Source organism: Quercus suber, unplaced genomic scaffold, assembly GCF_002906115.3.
Source record: "Quercus suber isolate HL8 unplaced genomic scaffold, Cork oak 2.0 scaffold_89, whole genome shotgun sequence".
Taxonomy (NCBI): Eukaryota; Viridiplantae; Streptophyta; class Magnoliopsida; order Fagales; family Fagaceae; genus Quercus; species Quercus suber.
The window spans coordinates 1,477,834-1,495,242 of NW_027069554.1; the positions used below are offsets into that span (position 1 = coordinate 1,477,834).

The 17,409-nt window shown below is 33.4% G+C and overlaps 1 protein-coding gene across 1 annotated transcript; it reads right to left on the minus strand.

Annotated features, from left to right (window-relative positions):
- Nucleotides 1-7,486: 7,486 nt before the first annotated feature.
- On the minus strand, nucleotides 7,487-13,861 carry LOC111997234 (protein neprosin; the record flags this gene model as incomplete). The annotated part of the gene is made up of 7 exons (XM_065774250.1): nucleotides 7,487-7,956; nucleotides 8,604-8,753; nucleotides 8,839-8,898; nucleotides 9,009-9,173; nucleotides 9,285-9,515; nucleotides 9,625-9,711; nucleotides 13,781-13,861. Coding segments are annotated over 7 exons (1,140 nt in total), but the record flags the coding sequence as incomplete, so codon positions are not given.
- Nucleotides 13,862-17,409: the final 3,548 nt, after the last annotated feature.

Below are 17,409 nucleotides of genomic sequence, written 5' to 3' on the forward strand. Positions count from 1 at the left end.
TTTAAGTTTGACTTAGGCTGTGTTTGGCTTAATGTAAAATTTTTTTATAGTGTAAAATAATTTCAGCTGAAAATGTTTTTGGGAAAGGAAAATATTTTTAGGTGTTTGGTTGCGTTCCAAAAAATTTTTTTGAAAATATTTTCATGTGTTGATTTGTGTTCTTGAAAATGCTCTAGAGAATGAACTTTCTACCCATTTCTCACATTTTTCTTAACTTCCAAACAAATATTATAATAAAAATCCCAATATATAAACCTAAAAAAACAAAATAACAAAATAACAAAAATCTCAATTCCACAAATCCAACACTAGATAGTGATAGAGAGAGAAAGAGATTTGAGAGAAAAAATACAGGGTTAAGGTGGCAGGGGCGAGATTGAGAGAGAGAAGCAACGACGATGAGACTAGCAGCGAGATCTAAAGGCCTCGTCGAAGCAGAGGTGGTCCCATCTAGTCACGGTGGTTGTTGTTAGTGGGTGGATGGGCATAGTGGTTCGATTGGTTTGTTTGTGGGTGGGTTAGGGTGGTCTGATCAGTTCGTGGGTGGGTCATGGTGGAGCAAAGGTGAGTGATGACGGTCCAGTGAGAGGAGGCATGAAGCTGCAATGGAGCTATGGGTAAGCTCTCTCTCTCTCTCTCTCTCTCTCTCTCTCCTTCGGCTAGTAGATGTGTGATGTGAAGAGAGTGAAAAATGATTTGAAGATAATTTGGAAGTGTAAAACATATTACACTCCACGTCACTATATTTTTTGGTCAACTGAATTTATTTTCAGTTTAACCAAATTTTTATGTTTACCCAAACACCATCAAGGATGTAAAACACTTTCCCAAATTTCTTTATAGTTGAATCAAACACAGCCTTAGTTAAAAGTTGAGTCAAAACTTAAGTTTGGACTTAACTCAGCTAGTTCAAGGCCTAGGCAACTTAGGCCTCCCCTTGTCCTAATTTTTATAAAGGTTTTAAGGACTCCATTAAAGAAACAAAAGGTGTCAAAATTGTTTAAAAAATTGTAGAATGATAACAACATTTTTTTTTAAAGAAAAAAACATGTGTGGGTTTTACATTCTTTTTCCATCTTTAAGAAGGTTCCAAAATGTTTTATACTTCATTAATCTAGAAGTAAAACATTTTACGCTTGGGAGGGGTTGTTTTACAGTTTGACTATAAAATATTTTATAGTTGACCAAGTTTTACACCTAAACAAACATGGTAAAATGTGTAAAATAATTTCCGGAAAATAGTTTACTTCAAAACAAATGGAGCGTAAAAAGACTGTTATATGAAGTAATTAATAACCTTGATGGATTTAAGAGTAGGCTTGTTGAGGCACTTCAACTGCCGTTGAATATCCAATTTTTGTTTCCGACCAAAGATGGTGTTAGTGTTTCCAATTCTAGTTGCTGCCATTGGTATGAGAAAGCACAAGCAAAATGTCATCTTTATTGCCCTCAACCACCTCCTCCCCCTAACACAGGGCAATGCCATAACTAACTAATACTTGAAGTAGGTTGCTGCTTTGCGGTGTACAATGATGTAATTGCTAACTTTGGTCATAATCTTTGCAATACTTAAAAATGTTCAATTGTTTACCTTTGAACTGTTACCCATTTTGTCTATCTATCTATCTTTATATAATTATGAATTCTATTTATAATCTCTCTCTCTCTCTCTCTCTCTCTCTCTCTCTCTATATATATATATATATATAAGCAGAGACCTCCTATGAAAGTGTATGAGGTTCTGCCATGTGGCACTCTCTTTGAGAAGAAAAAAATTTCCACTTCAATTCTTTACCCAAGTGCTACATTAGAGATAATGATTAATTAAAATTCAAAAGGTAAGAACTCTTTAAAAGTGCCACAATAAATACAAGGCCTAATTACAAATTAAAAGATAGGAATTCTTTATTTTCGTGGACTGAACCAAGTGGTGCATTCTTTGCAAAGAGAATTGAAATATTATCAAGTGCCACATTGGAGATAAGAACAAATTAAATATTCACTTTTTGTTTCATTTGGTTTAATGTTTTGAGTCTTTTCCTCTCTCACACATACAAACAAAACTCTTTGCATTTCATTTCATCATTTTCACCTCTTGCACTTCTACTCCTTTATATATATTCCTATGGATAACCCTTCATGTACGAGTGTCAATTAGGGTTAGCAGGCAGCGTGGATTGAGGTAGTCAAGCAGAGTGCAGAGGCATGACATGAAGACTGGGAATTCGAGATACTATAGAGGAAATTTTAAAAATTTTAGGTGAGCCAAGTAGCGCTGCCCCTAGATAGCATGTCATGGTAGTGTCGTGTCGAGATAGGGGTATTCGGCTAAATATTTCAACCTTGAACTAGACTCATTTAATAATTGTTTCATGGCTCTTCATCCCTAACACGGCCTGTTATTGAAGCAGGTTAACACGACACAACACGACCCACTTGACATGCTTAATAAATGGGTCGTGATGGTTGATACGAATGTGACCCGACTTATTTCAACCCGCTTAATATTAAATAGGTTGGAATATCAGTGGTGGTTATTGCATGTCCTTGTTCTCTTGGATTGGCGACACCTCTCTCTCTCTCTCTCTCTCTCTCTCTATTGTATGATCAAATATTTAGTAATAGGGGAGTTGATATCTTTATGGTGCTTGTTGATTTTTACGTAGCTTGAGGGTTATAGGGGTTTGCTGTTTTTGTTTTCATAAAAGATGGATTTCTAGATTGAATAGTAAATAGCCTTTGTTTGGCACTAAACTTGGTATGTATATTAAGAACATAAAAAAAAAAAAAATAAAAAAATAAATAAAACATGTAATTTAGCAGTGAGATTTTTGAAAAATCAATCCAACAAAAAGTTATTAAGTGGTTATGGTGGGCCTTTTTGTGTTATTGGGCTTTGATTTCTCTTACCACATTACGGCCCGTAGGTCTGAGGTAAGAGAGTTGGGGTTGGCCTAAATGAAATACACTTTAGGTCAGTTTGTGCACAAGTCAAGTCATCCCAATATAAACGCGTTCTAATAGAGGCATTGAGTATACGGCGTGCCCACAGTAGGAACAATTGTTACAAATGTTATAGTAGGAATACAGTATGGCAAAATGACTACAATACTAAACAAATAATGTTAACACCGAACTAAAGGAAAGTAGCCTAATAAAGTCATGGTAGAATAATACAATAGTGAAAATAACGTACAGCAGATAGTTTAATAACTAAACGGTAAACTAATCACCTAACAAGCATAAAAGAAAAACTTGTCTGCTAGAAAAGTAGGCTTAGCTTCTTAGTAGATGCAACTCCAAGAACGGAACCGATCCCCAATGTGAGTAACCTCAAAGAAGGCTTCTGCCATATAAGTTACGCACTTTGGAAAAATGACCTAAATGGTTTAAGTTTCAATCCTCAATCTCCCAAAGAGTGGGCCTGTTAAGAGGGAGAGAAAAAATGTAGTCTATTGATGTATGTATCTATTCCAACCGCTCATGTCTCTTTAATTTATGTATATCCTTTTCTTTTCTCTCCTTTTTTTTTTGTTCTACCTTTTCTCCTTTTTTGTTCCTTCTGTCCTCCTTTACTGTTCACAGCTACCACTTTTTATACTATCTATCATGGTGCGATTTGCCATTTTTACCTTTCAACTACTTTTGGCTCCTTATGGGTGTCCTTCCAAGACTGCCCACTAGCCTTCTAGTTGCTCAGCCACTACCATAGCTCTAAATGTGTTGGTTGCACCACTCCCTATTCCAGACAAAATTGCCTATCTTGTTTCTTACATCTTTCTATGTTTCATTACTCTCATCTAGATAACGATTAAGCCTCTACATCACCTACCACTATGGCATGTATCAAGTGGTCCCAGCCCATAATTACTTCTTTTGGGTGAGATCCCATCCCAGCAGGACATTTCATCCCCAAAGAAGTTTGAGCGGGAACCCCAAAATAAACCCCTTCTTTCTCCCCACCGTTAGACCATACCCTTTAAATACCTTGACTCGTAGCCCACCTCCCATGTATTGGCTGGGCACAAGTAGGTGGTGCGTTGGCCCTTTGTGCATGCTCCATTTTGTCTAAATTTGTTTCTTTCTAGCCCTCATGTCGTTTTTACTGTCTCCGTGTTTGTTTGATTCTACTGTATGTTCTAATTGGTGTTTATCTCTTGTGGCGTGAAGGATGTGTGGGCTTTTGGGCTTATGTTCCCTACCTTTTATCCCTTCTTTGGCTAGGCGTTGCTTGGGCAAAGGCCCTCATCTTCCAACCAAGCCCATCTGTGTTAGTGGTCCTTTTGGCTAGTGGTCCTGCCATGTCACTTCATCGTGCCTGCTATAGCTTTACCCTCCTTTTATTTCGTGTTACACCGTGAACTTGTGGGTTGATGTGTTTTCCATGCCAACCCATTTCTTTGTCAATCCTTTGCTTAGGGCTTTCTAGGCCCACTTTCCACATCTTTACCTCTTTTGGACTTTTTGGCCAACATTCTTGTTATGCTAGCCCATTTCATTATTTCATCCCTCGGACTTCCTCGGCCCGTTTACTTCCTCTTTACCTCTTTTACTCCCATGAGCTTTTTACTAAATCCTTTGGGCTTCCTCGGCCACATCATTACCTCTTTTTACTTTTCAGGCTTATTAGCCTTTAAGCTAACTCAATGAGTTTACTAATTCATTTCCCGGGCTTCCCTGGCCCATTTACTTCTTCTTTATCTCTTATTATTCCCATGGGCTTACTACTTCATTCATTGAGCTTCCTCGGCCCAATCACTCCTTCTTTACCTCTTTTTATTCTTGTGAGCCTGTTGGCCATCAATCCCGCCATTTCAGACTGCTGGGCTTGTTTCCCTATTCCTTTACTACTTTCCCCTTCTCACTTTCTTTATATTGTTGAGCTTCTTTTGCTATTGGGTCCTTTGTCAAAAGTGGGCATCAAAAGTGGTCTAACAAGCCTAACAATATTTAGAGACTATGTTGGCATTAGAGACCAAATTTGTTAGTTTTGAAAGTTTTGGACTTGGTTGGCATTAGTCCAAACCTCAGCCATATGTTAATGGAATTTATCTTAATTCTTACTACAAAATTGACTATTTATATTCTCAATTAATATTTTTTGACAAAATATTCTCAATAAATTATAAACACTAATTTGACATTTTATTAATTTATTTACAAACTTATAAAACCCATATAAAGTCCATATAAGTATACTTTTATACATATATACATATTCTCTTTGATCTAAATTATTAGGCCTCTATTTTATATTGAGATATCCCAAAATGAAGTCCTTTTTGAAGGAGTACCATAAATATATACTCCCCACTCTCACATAATTGTGGGTCCCACTAATTAAATTCATGATGAGACCCACAATTCATGTGAGAGGGGATAATATGCATTTATTGTACTCCCAGAGTATTCAATAAATTTCCCTCTTTGAAAAGTCAATAAATGAATTTCTAAACATACCATTTACTTTATTCAAAAAGTTAATATCCATCTTTCAATAAATCTTAAATTAAAGAGAGTGATTTTGGAAAATTGAACATATTTATGTAAAAGAAAATGTATTAAATGATATTCTATTAAAAATCAAATTTTCACATTAATATATTTAAGTTTGACTTAGGCTGTGTTTGGCTTAATGTAAAATTTTTTTATAGTGTAAAATAATTTCAGCTGAAACTCTCTCTCTCTCTCTCTCTCTCTCTCTCTCTCTCTCTCTCTCTTTATATATGAACGGTTTTTAGACCCCTTAAAACAATCAGATTAACCTAATTAATTAGCCAAGTGATTAACTTAGTCAAATTACACAAATCTAGGTTATCACAATCAAACAATTATATCAAGTATATAGAAGCGAAAATATAAAAAACACAAAAATATGATGACCTAGGAAACCACATCGGTAAAAACTTGGGGAGGATTTAACCTAGCTATCCTCAAGGTAAACTTGAATCCATTATTTTGAAAGAATCGAAGTTCATACAATAAGACTTACATGCCCCCACGCTCGACTTCTTATTGCTACCCACCAGTAGAACTTATTGATACGATCACGTGCAAGCTCCGAGACCTTCTTTCTTGGATTCTCCAGCAAGTACAAGCACACCCGCTTGTGTATCTTTAAGCTCTTATGGCTGCAACTGAATGATCATCAAGATCTTGAATAAATCTCCTCTTGATAATCCTAAGCTTGTGTGAAGGAAAGCTCCTCATAGATCTCACAAGAGATTCACACAAACAGTATTATGAGCAACCTTTAAAACGTGGCTAGGGTTTGTCTTATATACCTAGGGTAAAAACATAAAACCCTAAACGTTTTAGGAGTTAGGGCTGAGTTGGAAAAACTGCAGAAAAACGCATCTGTGCGAAATTCAATAGATCGAGCCTAAGCTTCGATCAATCGAGCTAGGCCGAAATGCACATTAAATTCTGCATCAGCTCGATTCCAACTTTACATAAACAACACAACTTTGAGCACGTCTAAACAAGACTAAACAACCTGTTTTGATCATGGTTTGCCAACAATACAAATTAGAGTTCTAAATACATTAATTCCTAAATCTTTAGAAGCTAACAATATATATATATATATATAATGAAAACATAATATATATTCATGGACAAATTGGAATAAAAATTTATTTTTGGCTTTGTTAATGGCCATTATACATTATATTCCATATGAGTCTATAGCAATGACTTTGGGTGTTTTAGATATCTAGTTTTTATAGTGCTGTTGCTCTTGTGCATTCGTTAAAGAGGTTTCAAACGGGTCCTACCTGTATTGGGAGGTGGCTAAAACTAATAAACAAATGTTCTTTAAATTAAAAATGGCTTGACTTCTCATGCTCTTTATAGCATTCTTTTGGTTTAATCGGGTTACTAAGGCTGATACCATGACCAACGAACCAAACAAGCTTCTTGTGACCTAATATGAAGTTTTATAAAATTTATATTAGATTTACACGATTTATAGTTTCTAAACTTCTATATCACATCTCTCTCAATATATTAAATATTACTAAACTTGTTTTCATTACTAAATCAATTTGTGATTTAAGAATAATAGTAATACCTTTGCTTAGGAATTTACTATTTATGAGTTTTTTTTTTAAATGGTTTTTATTTAATCAAAATGATTTTTACTTGAATGATTATTGTACATATTTTTCTTCATGCTTATTTATGCTGTACTATTTTCTATGACTGTCGATAGTGTATTTTGTCTGACCCTGATTAATGCATCAAAACAATGATAAAAATCCAAAATAAATAAAAATCATGATTTTTAAAGCCGAAAAGGGGCAATAAATAATTGCAACATGATCGGATGGTGAATTAAAAAATTGCAACAATTAAATCCCTTCTGATAAGAATTAAGACCAATTAACTTCCACTATATTGAATTTCATAATTTCAAAATTTTACTACTCCACATAATAAATTTTTATTTTCATTTATTGAATCAAAGAGTTTCATATTACATATGACTTGTTGGTACATTTGGTGTGACATGAAGAAAATAAGAAAAATAAGTATCCTCTTCTTATTTTTCATTTTTTCTCCTTAAATTTGAAACAATAATCTAAATGATCATGGACAATTAGGGCTTCTGCCAGGACCACCATAATAAAAGTTGTTTATAAAATTTGTGACATTATAGCAATTTGGTTTCGTAGCGGCAATGTAACTTTGTTTGGGAAACCTGAGAATGTTTGAACCATCAACAATTTGTAGATTTCTGAAGTAACTAGCCCTGCTGAACCCTTCTTCAGGGAAATGACCGCTGCCCATTTGTGTGGAGGTGTGCTGCTCCTTTTTCTGTTGGTTTATAACCAATCCTCCCCATAGGATCTGTGAAGCGCTTTCAGATAGGGATACGAATAGGGAAGCAGGCCAATATCCCATTAGATACTTATTCCCAACTTGCAACCACCAGTCTCCCCCTCCTTTGATGTCCTACCTCATTGTACATGCCAGGTAAATCAGTTTGTAATATTTTGAATGATAAATGAAGGTATGATGGTTAAATATTCTTTCACTTATTTATGTGCATACACATGCCTGTAATTGATGTGACAATATACATATTTAAAAAAAAAAAGAAAAAGATATCCATATTTAAAACATAAAAATAAATGTGAAAAGATGAATGTAAAAAGTATAAGTGAGAGAATAAAAACCAAGTATATGCGTGAGAATAAAAACCTATCGGTAAAGCATTATATTTTAGGTGTGATATATATTTCTATTGAAAGAGAAAAAAAAAAAATGAATCTTTTTTTGTACAGAGCAACTAGACTTAAATTTGCGATCTTAAAAAATAAGTCAGGTTAAAATTAATTGAGTATAGAAAACTTGAAACTTTAAATTTAAAAAGTTGAATGTAATAATAAATAAACCGAGAAATAAGAATTTCAAACATAAACTGTTACAAATAAAACCATAAGAATATAATAGGGCTTGGGCCTTGAGCCATATCTGTAACATTTGTTACTATGAATTTTTTTATATAGAAAAACTACATATGATACGATCATATATATATGATAGGTTTTTAATCTTCATAAACTATTTCATTAATAATTTAACTAATTTTTTACTACCTTCCAGACAAGGAAGTGGAGTTCATATTGGGAACCAGCATAGACGGAAATAGGGTTGATGCTTCCACCTAGCGCAATTTCCTTGTTGATTTGAACAAAGCCAGGTGAGCACAATAGATTGTAGCAGCCCCTAGTTTGATTTATAACTTTCTGCAGGAATGAATAAAAGACTATTTTTTGAAAACCAGTAAAAAGAAACAATAATGGTGGGGAAGTAAAAAATTAAAACACGTACATTATTATAGAAAAAAGCGAAGAGTCTAGAGTTGTAATCTCCATATAGAGTATAGCTGACCTGTTATTACACACAAGTAATTTTTGTAAAAATGAAAATTATTAGTAATTCAATGTTTTGCGAGGGCGTAAAAGAAAAAAAGTGATGATGAAATTAAATAATAAATATACCATCCAGCCAGCCAAAATGGCATTAATCTCTGTAGTAGCATTACCACCAAAGATTTCGAGTTGAGAAAAGCTGAACTCAACTTGTTCCTGGATTTGGGGTTTCCAAACGTTTATGGTTGCCTTAGTTCCATAATACTTATCTTCTTTCACAAAAACTATTGCATTCTAGAAATTCAACCAAAAAAACATGAAGGTTGTGAGTGTCGACTTCTTGAGTGTCCTTACGTAGTAGTAGTAGTAGTAGATATCATTGAGTTCAAACCTATTAAGTTGTACCTCTTGGATAGCAGTTTTATTGGTGTCCGTGGTATCAAACTGAGGGTATTTGCTCCTTCCATAATTTGCTACAGAGCTTGCCCTTAATAAATCTTCTTCTTTAGTTCTTCTGATGGGAATAGTTTCTTCAGGACACCTTCCATTTAAGTGCCATAGTTGAGTAATTTCGGACTCGGGCTTTGAAGAGACGTCGTCGAATGAAAGCCCTTCTGGGTGAAAACTTGGTCTCATCTAAGGCATATATGCGCAAACCCAACCCCATACCATACCATACATACAATAGGGATCAAATTATTAGTGGTTCCAAATAATCAATTACTTAATTAAACTAGCTAGTCACCTGAATTGTATGATTCCTGAAGAAAGGATGATCAAAAGCTGGTTGGTTTTTGATATGTACACAGTCGATTATATCTCCATCTGGGCTCTGTATCAGATACATTTTCTCATCACACACGGATAGATTTCAATTTAAGTTCATAAAAGTAGTAAATGGGAGTCATGGAGACACCACAACACACAAAAGAGAATGATTATTTTAGGACTAAAGCTAAAAGCACTATATAGAACACAAGCTTTGCTTACCCCAAAGAAGAAAAAATAAAAAATGGGGGAGAGAGAGCTAAAAAGAATAGAAAAAGAAGGTGGGAATATATAAAAGGACAAAGTTCGGCTACAAAATTGGTTATAGCCTAAGGCAACAACTTCTTTTAAAAAAATTAATATTGCTACATAGTTTGAAAATCTAATTGTTAGAGGCATGTTCTCTAAACTCTTAACACATATGTCAAATTCAAAATTCTCAACGAACAAACTCAAATTCTCAAATTTCAATCAAAAATCAACCCTGAATCAAACCAAAAATTCTTATACCCAAACTCAAAATTCTCAACAACTCAAACTCAATTGTCAAATTTCAAGATAAAAAATTCTCAAATTTCAATCATAACCCAACCATGAATCAAACCATAAATTCTCATACCCTAACTCAAACTTCTCAACAAGTTAAACCCAATTCTCAATTTCAATAATACACAAATCAAAGTTATCAACCATAAAACACACAACAAATTACGAGCAATTAAAAAAAAAAAGAAAAAGAGGAAGGGCAATTAAGATCTAAGAGAACCCACGGTGCAAAACCATTAAGAACCCACCCCAAATCTCAACCACCCATTGCAACCGTGAAAGCTAGCTACCTGCCACCCACCATAACCCACAAACTAGCCAAAAACCCAAATTGATAAACCCACATAGTGGTAGAAAAATACTGATTTGAGAATCAAAGGGTGAGTCGAGGACAGTGGAGGTGGAGGTGGAGCCGGTGATTGAGGATAATGAATTGAACGATTGGATTGAAAAAAAAAATATGGAAGACGGTTGAACCGATAATCGGAGGTTGGAGTTGACAATGGTTGAGGTTGAGTCAGCAATAAGTGTTGTTGGAGATGAGTGATGCCGACGAACTTGAGAGTGATGTGTGGCTTGGTGGCTTTGGTTTGTGGGAAGAGAGAACTTGAGAGTGAGAGGGAAGAAGGGTTGTTATACTTGTGAGAGAGAGAGAGAGAAGGGGGGGCAGTTGTGTGAACGAGAAGTGTAAAATGTTTTATACTTCATTAATTTAGAAGTAAAACATTTTACGCCTAGGAAGGGTTGTTTTACAATTTGACTATAAAATATTTTACAGTTAACCAAATTTTACACCTAAACAAACATGGTAAAATGTGTAAAATAATTTCCGGATAATAGTTTACTTCAAAACAAGTGGAGTGTAAAAAGAATGTTATATGAAGTAATTAATAACCTTGATGGATTTAAGAGCAGGCTTGTTAAGGCGCTTCAACTGCCGTTGAATTCCAGTTTTTGTTTTTGACCAAAGATGGTGTTAGTGTTTCCAATTCTAGCTGCTGCCATAGGTATGAGAAAGCACAAGAAAAAGGTCATCTTTACTGCCCTCAACCACCTCCTCCCCCTAACACAAGGCGACGCCATAACTAACTAATACTTGAAGTAGGTCGTTGGTTTGCGGTGTACAATGATGTATTTGCTAACTTTTCCCGTAATCTTTGCAATACTTAGAAATGTTCAATTGTTTACCTTTGAATTGTTACACATTCTGTCTATCTATCTATCTATCTATTTGTAATTATCAATTCTATTTATAATCATCAATTCTATTTATAATCTCTCTCTCTCTCTCTCTATATATATATATATATAAGCAGAGATCTCCTGTGAGAGTGCATGAGGTTCTACCATGTGGCACTCTCTTTGAGAAGAAAAAAATTTCCACTTCAATTCTTTACCCAAGTGCTACATTAGAGATAAGGATTAATTAAAATTCAAAATGTAAGAACTCTTTATATTCTGGGGTTCACTATTTCTGGACATTCCTAATTTGCCACAATAAATACAAGGCCTAATTACAATTTAAAAGATAGGAATTCTTTATTTTCGTGGATTCAACCAAGTGGCACATTCTTTACAAAGATAATTGAAATATTCTCAAGTGCCATATTGGAGATAAGAACAAATTAAATATTGACTTTTTGTTTCATTTGTTTTAATGTTTTGAGTCTTTTCCTCTATCACACATACAAACAAAACTCTTTGCATTTCATTTCACCATTTTCACTTCTTGCACTTCTACTCCTTTATATTTATTCCTATGGATAAGCCTTCATGTACGAGTGTCAATTAGGGTTAGCAAGTAGCGTGGACTGAGGTAGTCAAGCAGAGTGCAGAGGCATGACGTGAAGACTGGGAATTCGAGCAGTGAGGCAAAGGCATGAGGTGATTAAGGCAGAGGCGTGAAGATGAGTTTGTTTTGTTTGATTAGTGTTAGGGATTTCAGATTTGGGGTTGGGTTGGGTTGAGCTAGAAGTGGCTTTAGTTTAGAGGTGAATTCATTTTGTTTGATTAAGGATCTTGGGCTGGCCAGCTAGGCTGGATGTGGGCCAATTTTTTTTTGTTTGTATTGGACTAGAAAAATTGTCCAAAATAATTATTTTGTTTTTGGGGGGGGGGGGGATTTATTTTTGGGGGGCCCATGTCTATTTTTTATATACTATAGAGGAAATTTTAAAACTTTTGGGGGAGCCAAATAGCTCCGCCCTAGTTAGCATGTCGTGGTAGTGTTGTGTCGAGATGTGACTATTTGGCTAAATATTTCAACCCTGAACTAAACTCATTTAATAATTGTGTCATGACTCTTCATCCGCTAACACGACTTGTTATTGAAGTAGGTTAACATGACACAACACAACCCACTTGACATGCTTAATAAATGGGTTGTGATGGTTGATACGAATGTGACCCGACTTATTTCAACCCCTTAATATTAAACAGGTTGGAATATCAGTGGTGGTTATTGCATGTCCTTGTGCTCTTGTATTGGCTACAAAAGGACAAAGTTTGGCTACAAAATTAGTTGTAGTCTAAGGCAACAACTTCCTTTAAAAAATTAATATTGCTACATATTTTAAAATCTAATTGTTAGATGCATGTTCTTTTACTCTTAACACATATGTCAAATTCAAAATTCTCAGCGAACAAACTCAAATTCTCAAATTTCAATAAAAAATCAACCCTGAATCAAACTAGAAATTCTTATACCCAAACTCAAAATTCTAAACAACTCAAACTCAATTGTCTAATTTCAAGATAAAAAATTCTCAAATTTAATCAAAACCCAACCATGAATTCAAACCATAAATTCTCATATCCTAACTCAAACTTCTCAACAAGTTAAACACAATTCTCAAATTCAATAATATACAAATCAAATTTATCAACCATAAACACACACAACAAATTACAGCAAATTAAAAAAAAAAAAAAAGAGGAAGAGCAATTAAGATCTAAGAGAACCATGGTGCAAAGCCATGAGAACCCACCCCAAATCTTACCACCATTGCAAGCATGAAACTAGCTACCTCCACCCACCATAACCCAAAACTAGCCAAAAACCCAAATTGATAAACCCACATAGTGGTAGAAAAATACCGATTTGAGAATCAGTGGGTGAGTCGAGGACGTGGAGGTGGAGGTGGTGATTAGGATTGAATTGAAGATTGATTGAAAAAAAAAATATGGAAGGTTGAACTGATAATCGAGGTTGGAGTTGACAATGGTTGAGGTTGAGTCAGCAATGAGTGTGTTGGAGATGAGTGGTGCCGACGAACTGAGAGTGATGAGTGGCTTGGTGCTTTGGTTTGTGGGAAGAGAGAAATTGAGAGTGAGAGGGGAGAGGGGTGTTTAGATAGAGAGAGAGGGGGGGGGAGTTGTGTGAAAGAGAAGGTAAAATGTTTTAAACTTCATTAATTTAGGAGTAAAACATTTTAGCTTGGGAGGGGTTTTTACATTTGACTATAAAATATTTACAGTTACCAATATTACACCTAAACAAACATGGTAAAATGTGTAAAATAATTTTGAAAATAGTTTACTTCAAACAAGTGGAGCTAAAAAGAATGTTATATGAAGTAATTAATAACCTTGATGGATTTAAGAGCAGGCTTGTTGAGGCGCTTCAACTGCCGTTGAATATCAGTTTTTGTTTCTGACCAAAGATGGTGTTAGTGTTTCCAATTCCAGTGTGCTATTGGTATGAGAAAGCACAAGCAAAGGTCATCTTTACTGCCCTTACCACCTCCTCCCCCTACACAAGGCGAGCCATAACTACTAATACTTGAAGCAGGTTGCTGTTTGCGTGTACAATGATGTAATTGCTACTTTGGTCGTCTTTGCAATACTTAAAAATGTTCAATTGTTTGTCTTTGAACTGTTACACATTCTCTCTCTCTATCTATCTATATATAATAATCTATTTATAGTCTATCTATTTATAATCTATCTATCTATTTACAAAAGAATTAATATTCTCAGTGCTCTCATTGGAGATAAAACCAATTAAATATTACTTTTTATTTCATTTGGTTCAATGTTTTGAGTCTTTTTCTCTCTCACACCTAAAAAAAATTTTACATTTCATTTACACATTTCTCTTTATCTTTCTATATTAATCATCTATTTATAGTCTATCTATTTATAATCTATCTATCTATTTACAAAGAGAATTGAAATATTCTCAAGTGCCCATTGGAGATAAGAACAAATTAAATATTTACTTTTTATTTCATTTGTTAATGTTTTGAGTCTTTTCCTCTCTCACACTACAAACAAAACTCTTCATTTCATTTCACCATTTTCACCTCTTGCACTTCTACTCCTTTATATATATATCCTATGGATAACCTTCATGTACGAGTGTAATTAGGGTTAGCATGTTGTGGTGGTGTCGTGTTGAGATAGGGGTAATTGGCTAAATATCTCAACCTTGAACTAGACTCATTTAATAACTGTGTTATGACTCTTCATTCCTAACACGACTTGTAATTGAAGCTAGTTAACACGACACTACATGACCCACTTGACATGCTTAATAAACGGGTCGTGATGGGTTGATACGAATGTGACCCGACTTATTTCAACCCGCTTAATATTAAATAGGTTGGGTTGACCCAGATTCAATTCATTTAACCCACTTCAAAAAAAGCACTTGATTAATATTGTTATAAATTTAATACAAATTCATAACAACATAATACCTATTAAGCATATAATTTGAAAGTTAATAATGACATCAAATACTTATATCATATCATCCAAAAGTTCAAAATAACATCAAAGTATTTAATAAATATTATGTCCATAATGTTGTATAATCCATCAAGAGTGAGAGTGATGGTTTGGGGTTTGAGAGTGAGATGGAGTGAGGACGGGATGAAATTTAAAAAAAAAAAAAAAAAGGAAATGAAATATTTATTTTAAGATTTGGAGATTTAGGGTTTGTAAGGTTTCAACTTAAAATTATATCACTTATAAGCTTTTGAAATTACTCACTTTTTTATTATAATTTTTTATAAAGTTTAGAATATAGGTTGGATATAAAAGGTATTTGATAAATCTAAAATAAAATGAATATTTATTTGTTATATTAGTTAATCGGGTTGTATTAAATGGGATCCCACATGAATTTCACTTTGATAGAGATCCTTGTGAGATCCAAGACGTTTTAGGTATGTGGGATCTTAAGATCTAGATCAGATATTGATTACCATGCATATGACCCATAAATGTCATACATGTCCCTTGGCTACCCAATAATTAAAGGAAAAATAAAAAACATCCAAAAGGAGAGAATGATTACTAAACCACTAATTAAACAAAAAAAAATACTTATAAAAAATATATAGTATCTTTATAATATACGACCATGTGTCTTCTATATTAAATATTTTGTAGTTAAAAAAATATATTTTTACTTTCTCAAAAAAAAAAAAAAAGTTAATGGCTTTTAAGTGACTTTAATTCATGATTACGTCAAATTTTCTCTAAATATATATCCTTTTTTTTTTTTTTTTATAAGTAATGGTCATTACATCAATTATGTTAAATTATCATTTTTTAGAAGAAAAAAGAAACAAATTATCAATTGAGCCTCTTTACAACTTTCAATCTTTCCATTTTCTTGAATTAATTTTTGGGAAATGCTACGTCCATAATATTTTCACAATACTTTCACAACAAATCTTAAATAACAGATTATTACGGGCTGTTACTAGTGGGCAAGAAAGTAATTTTAGTGATGGATTCAAATTAAAAACCTATAACAACCTGCTATTTAGGATTTTCCCTTAGTTTTTATTTTTTATTTTTTATTTTTGTTTGTAACATAAAAGCCATGTTTTGCATCTTGTGAAAATCTATAACAATGAGTGTGTGAAAACATCTAACAATTGTAAGACTTAATAAATAAATAAATAATTGAAATGTCTGCGGTGAAGGAACTAGGGAAAAAAATGCCATAATTAAACCACTATTTTTGGTTACAAATCTTAATTATAATATTATTAACATATTTTAAATTAGGACAATTAAATATGATGCTTAAATGATTCTTTAAATACATATACACACACTCAAGACCAAGGTTATCAAGATCGAGATCCTACATAAATTGATAAGAGGGTTCGAGGATCAAATCGTAGGATCAGCACGAGGATTGTAAGATCCAACTTTTCAATTAAAAAAAATATATTAAAAAATATCCATAATTATAATTCAAAATATATATCAAAAATACATTGAAAAAAGTACTTTTTGACACAAATTACTTAATTAGTGAAACTACAAATAAAAGACATAGTATTAAATTACAAATACATAAGCAAAGTTTGAAGTTCAAAAGTTACAACTCACAAATACCAAGTTCTAAGTTAAACAACTCAAAGTATACATAATGTTTCACATAAACAACATAAAGCAAATAACAATCTCAATGCCTAATATATCACATAAACAACACAAACCAAATAACAATGTTTCAAATAACACACAAACACACTCATTCTTTAAGACCAAAGTTTTGGTTATCTTGGATGAATTTCTCAAAGTACGGTTGATCATTAAAAACAACATTTTTGTCATTGTTAGTAGAATTTAAAAAAATAAAAAAATTCTTTCGTTGTCAATGTTCTCTCTTATAGTGGCATCACCGTCGGATTTTCAGCTTCTCACACTTGCCTTCTACTCTCTAGTAGGCCACTTTCTTCTCTTCTCTTCTCTTCTGTCTTCTGTGATTTTATTTATTAGGTTAAAGTGATGATTGACGTTAGCCTTAGGGTTTTATTATTATTATTTTTTTATCAATTTGGGCTAAAGCCACTAGGCTGATTCGTTTATTACATTTTTTTTAATCAGTTTAGGGTCTTTGAGCCCCATTTAGAGGCCCAAAATAAGAAAATATTTTTTTGAATTTTCCTTTATAACATTAGATCTTTAGTATCATTATGGGATTTGGGATCCTATAAGATCCTAATATCTGGATAAGGATTCCACACGGATTTCACTTTAATAGAGATCTTAGTGAGATCCATAATGTTTTAGGTATGTAAGATGTTAGGATCTAGATTGAGATACTAATAACCAACTATGAACCATAAAATGAGAGAATGGTTATTAGTAATTAAATGAAAAATAAAAAACTTTTAAAATAAGAGAATGGTTATTAAACCACTAATTACATAACAACAACAACAACAAAAACTATAAAAAAAATATA